We start from the raw sequence: 4,935 nt of genomic DNA, 5'->3' as shown, positions 1-4,935 counted from the left end.
AAGAAAAGAAAGCTGTTTTGGGCTCTCAGCTCAGTGAGGGAGAATCTGTTAGGTTTGGGGGCTTCTCATTCTTTAAGCCCTCGTTTAAGCATGAGCAGTGCCGGGCCGGCTCCTAGCCGCCCTGCCCACCGCCTGCATGCGGGGGGGCACCTGGGCTTGTCCACTGGACAGACCCCGGGGGGCCCTGCGCGGCCCCAATCCCGTGCTGGTGCCGACCTGCAGAGCAGTGGCCGGCGGGGGTGGGAGTCCCTGACGGACCTCCCGCCGAGTCCCCGGGCCCCGCCAGGGCTCGCGGAGAGCTGGGGCCGGGGCTGCCCGAGTTTCTTTGTTGGTCCCTGACCCTTCGGAGTGGCTGAACCTTTTCCCTTAAAAGGTGGGCTTTGCAAAGTGCAGCTGCGAGCTCACCTCCGCCCTCGGGCGGGCTGACGCGGCCGGCTTCCCCGCGTTTCGGGGCAGCCCGGGTCTTGATTTATGCAAAATGGCACGCTCGGTCCAGAAAGTTCTAGCTTGCAGCTCACAGGCAAATTCTCGTGTGCGTGCACCTTTGTTTTTCTAATTCGGAGCCTCGGGGGCCCGAGCAGCTCAGCCCACACGAGGAAAAGTCGGCGGCTGCTTTGTTCTGAGACCAGACAGCAGTCGATCCTGGAGGACGTGGGCTGCGGAGACGGGCGCACGCAGCGGCGGGAATGAAAACATTTCCGTGACAGCCACGTCCCGCTGCTGCAGGCGGCAGGCGCGGGCCACCCAAATATTTAGCAAGCCCCCCATGAAACACCGGGGACAAAATAAAAGTCAGAGAAAGAAACAGCGTGTCTTACACTTTAAAGGCAAGTGAGCCAGAGGAGAGAGAGGCGTTTGGAGGTGGGGGGTGCTAGTCATTTTTAAAAGCACTTAATACTTTTTAATAGCTGCCCGCTGCTCATCTCTGTTAATTTGACTTTTTTTTTTGGTGTAATTAACGCAGGTGAAAGAGATTTTTAATCCTAAATCCTGGAATGATAGGTAGGTAGTCACATTTTCTGAGTATTAACTCATCTTCTTTTTGGACAAGGTGGGGCAAGTTAGCATAAAATCAATTAATTTCCATAAATGAGCGTTTTCGTTCTGAATTAGTATTTTGCACGGAGATGAGGCTCGCCTGCCTCATGGTTTTAATGTATGTGGCTACCACCTTACCCAGCAGGAACAGTGAGCTTGCCGAGGCGAATGGTCAGTGACCATCGTAGCTCTTAACTTGGGTGAAATCAGTAAAATAGACCTCTTCCCCAAATCAGTGAAAAATTCCGTAGACTTTTTGTTTTTTTATTTTTGTAAATCAGGCAGAACCTCAGCATTCTCCACTACACCCGCGACTTTCAGCATGATTTTTGTTTTTTTTTAAAGAAGCCGCACGCATAGCAGTTTTCACATTGTCGCTTCTATATAAACTCCGCTGTGGACCGAAGTGGCCCGTTCTCACAGCACAGATGGGCGGTCTGGCGGGCTCCGGGCCTCGGCCACACGGCCTGTTTCGATGGTGGAGCCGATGGTTTGGGAGATCGGAGGTCAAAACAAACAAGTTGCCTCCGAGGCGAGGAGCAGCCTGACCCAGTGACCTTCCCGCTCCCGAAAAATTCCGTCGGGGAACACGATCCCCTCCATTAGATTTTAATTTAAATTTTGGTCTTTATCTCTGCCTTTTGAGACAGCACATGACCTCGGTCAAAGGACCTGCCGTGTCTTAATGAGTTACCAGTTTTTATCTTGTTCTGCAGCGTGGGCCACTCTAACCCTGGGTTGAAACTCAGCGTTGTGGGGTGTGGGCAGGGTTAGATTGTGCTGTCTTCACAGTGTCGCAGGCCGGACATTGGCTGTCGGGGTGTTGTATGTACAGCCTTCCATAAAGTCATTTTGAGACTTTTATGAAAAAACAGCTGGTTAAATATTTGGCACGGTCTAAAGGTACTTTAAAATCCAAACTAAAAAAAAAAAAAAAAATCAACAGGTAACTACAAAGAGTAGCCATAAACTTTAAAAAAATATATCTTGCCAAGATAAAGTGCACCCTGTATCGGTCCCTATCGCCACCGGGCGGGCAGAGCACTTTTACAGCCACAATCATTGGCAAACGCCGGTGACTGTTTATTTTGTGGATTTGCTCACGTTACGGTGTTGTAATCAGCTCCGAGGGCTCCTCACCGCCCCCCCTCCTGTTTTTAAGTGTTTGCCGCTGCATCTCTAAGTCCTGGATTCCTTTCCTGTTCCCAGCCCCCAGTCCCCAGCCCCGGGGCCCCTTCCCAGGGTGGGGGGCAGCTGTCCGTGCCTCCAGCAGGCCGGCTGGGCTGCGTCCTGCAGAGTAAGTCCAAGTTGGGCTGCGGCTTTTTTTGAGGCTTTTTTAAGGGACGTACCTGTTGGTGGAGACGTTGGGGAATGGAAGGAACAGTTAATGGCATTTGCCAGCCCCGTTGGGGAGCCAATTTCCCGGATTTTTAAAAACTCTTTCGTCCTTTCCGACGGGGGTCCTTTAAGCCTGTGGTCGACCCTGTCTCGGCATCTGAGTTGTATTTCTCATCCGGGTCGGGGCTCTGGCCCTGGCCCGGGTCCGGGGGCTCTCGACGATTCGGGTCAGTCTGTTCCCTGGTCAGGGCGAGCTTCACCTCGCTGTCCCTCCTTCCCCATCTGTGCAGTGGGCCAGCACGTGTCCCGGCCTCACGGTGACACACGGACAGCACTTAGCACACGCCAGCTCACACAGAGCCCTTCAGAAACACCTGGACGCAAGGGCTGTCCTCAGGGCCGTTCCTGGGGGGTGGGGGGGGCACCAAGCTCAGGCGAGTGAGTTCCCCAGAATCAACCCGCTGCTGAGGGCTGGCACGGGGTTCGCACGCGGGCCTGCGTCCTCCAGAACCCGTACTCATTCTGCGTTCCCTGAGCGCGGACACGGGTGTCCACGTGGCGGCCGGATGCGGATGGCTTGCTCTCTGCGCCGTGGCCTGTGCGTGGAGCACATGTGCGTGGACACACAGGTGTCCTGTACTCGGGGTACATGGAGGAACTTGGGTGCAAGAGAAACTTGGTGGGTTTGAACCATCACGGCTTCCAGAGGTGGACGGGCGATCAGTGGCCATGTGTCTGCCTGGGGTTGGCCGTGGGCCACCCTGGGGCCGCCAAACAGCCAGTGGGGGGACAGCCACCCCCGTGTGGGGGCGTTATTTTTATCTTTCTTAGCTATGAGTGGTTTGTCATTTTGCTCTTAGTATGAGGGGGACGTGGTGGTGGGGGGAGGGCTGATGAGCCAGCGCGATTGCCCAGCCCGGCCTTGGACAGGAGGCCTGATAAGAACCATTCGCCCGCACGTAGGCTCACGTCTCTGCCGTTGACATGGGGGCAGTGGTATTGGCCTGGGGGAAGGGCCCGGTGCTGGGGAGGCCTGTTGGGGGCCCGGTTGGGTTTCCCCCTCTGTGGCCTCCTAGGGAGAGGCCTGGGCGGGCAGTTGACCTACCTGGGCTCCCCATCTGGAGAGGGAGGGGTCGATGGCAGCCTCGGGTTTCGGGGAACTACATGTGGCCCCGCATGGGACCGTGTGGGTGGGCTGGGGAGCAGGGCCTCGACCTCTGGCCTCTGGGACTTTGGCCTCTGAGTGCGGGGTCTGGATGGGAGGTGGGGGCAGGGCTTGCAAACCCCCAGGAGGCTTGGGGGTGGGGCCACCTCTGGCCCAGTTTCCTGGGAGCCCAGCCCAGCCCCGAGATTCCTGCGATGGGTGTGCCCAACTTCCGGCCGGGTGTGGGCGGGCACAGGGGTCCTGGAGGCAAAAAGGCCGTTCCCGCCCTGCCCGCCGCCAGAGCCTGCTGGTGCGCGCCACGGAGAACTTGCTGGGACGAGGACTCCCTCCCAGCGCCATGTGCGAGGTCCAGGTGAGCAGCTCTGCCCAGCGGCTGGGCCCAGAGGGGAGCCGGGTCCTGGAGAGGTGCCCGCAGCCGGAGCCTTCTTTGTGCACAAAGAGTGAGCCGTCCAGTGCCAACCCGCACAGGCTCCCAGCCTGGATGGATGGGCCCCCCGGGCCTCGGGCCTCAGTCCCGGGTGCTCCGACCCCAGAGGAGAGCTCTGCCCCCCAGAGGGAGTCACACCCGGACGGACGGCGACCCACCGGGCCTTCGGGACCCATGTGGAAGCAGCCTTCATCCGGGCGCTCCACCACGGCCCACACCAGAGGGAAAGGTGTGGCCGCCAGGGTCCCGGTCCGCAGCCCGCTGCCGGGGGAGGGGGAGCGGGACCAGCTGGGGCAGAGCCTGCTGCCTGGGCTGAGGAAGCCCAGGGGCCCTGCCGGGCTGAGGGCTGCAGGCCTGTGTCTCTGAGTGCCTGCAGCGGGACCATGGACAGCGCATAGTGTGGCCGCAGCGGCGGGAAGGAGGGAGGGACTGGCCGGTTCTCCGTGCTCCCGTGGGAGGCCAGGGGGATGTTGGAGGTTGTGCCCGGCTGCTCTCAGAAGCTCTGCAGAGAGCCCGCCTTCCCGTCAGTGAGAGAGAAACTCCGGGAGGCTGGGGGGCACCGAGCAGGGACCTCTCCGCAGCCCCGGCAGGGTCTCAGAGCCTGCGGGCGGGGGAGGGGGGGTCTCCAGATTCTTCCTGTGGGGTCTCAGGTCTCCTTGCAGACGTCCACCACTCCCCCTTGGAGGCACTTATCTGGGGGGAAGGCAGGGGGGTCATGCCTGGGCCTGAAGCTGGGTCCTTGTGCTGCAGATGTCCGGGGTCTCAGTGTGCGGGCTCCTTCAGATCAGGGCAGAAGGAGGTGCCCGGTGGCCACGGCCAGGGCCAGGCTCAGCCCCTGCAAAACCAGCCCTCCTGGGCAGAGCCCTGCGGGTCCCCGTGAGACGGCTGTGGGGCTCCTGGCCCTGATCCCCCGAGTTCCCGGTGCCTCAGAGGCGCTCAGCCCCCCCAGGTTCCCGGGGGGGGGGCC

At 59.8% G+C, this 4,935-nt stretch overlaps 1 protein-coding gene across 2 annotated transcripts in view; it reads left to right on the top strand.

Moving 5' to 3' along the window:
- Positions 1-4,935, top strand: part of LOC107184734 — a 23,695-nt gene that overhangs the window by 11,789 nt on the left and 6,971 nt on the right. Inside the window, exon 1 of one of the 2 annotated variants that reach the window (XM_015570747.1) lies at positions 3,251-3,893. The exons of the other annotated variant lie outside the window; for it this stretch is intronic. Within the exon in view, the coding sequence (XP_015426233.1) occupies positions 3,361-3,893 (533 nt within the window). The 5' untranslated portion in view covers positions 3,251-3,360. Of the gene's footprint in view, positions 1-3,250; positions 3,894-4,935 lie in introns of those variants that run through there. 2 annotated transcript variants of the gene reach the window in all.

This window comes from Myotis davidii, unplaced genomic scaffold (genome assembly GCF_000327345.1).
Source record: "Myotis davidii unplaced genomic scaffold, ASM32734v1 scaffold67, whole genome shotgun sequence".
NCBI classification, from domain to species: Eukaryota; Metazoa; Chordata; class Mammalia; order Chiroptera; family Vespertilionidae; genus Myotis; species Myotis davidii.
The sequence above is the reverse complement of the archived record's forward strand: the minus strand, read 5'-3'. Positions and strand labels throughout refer to the sequence as shown.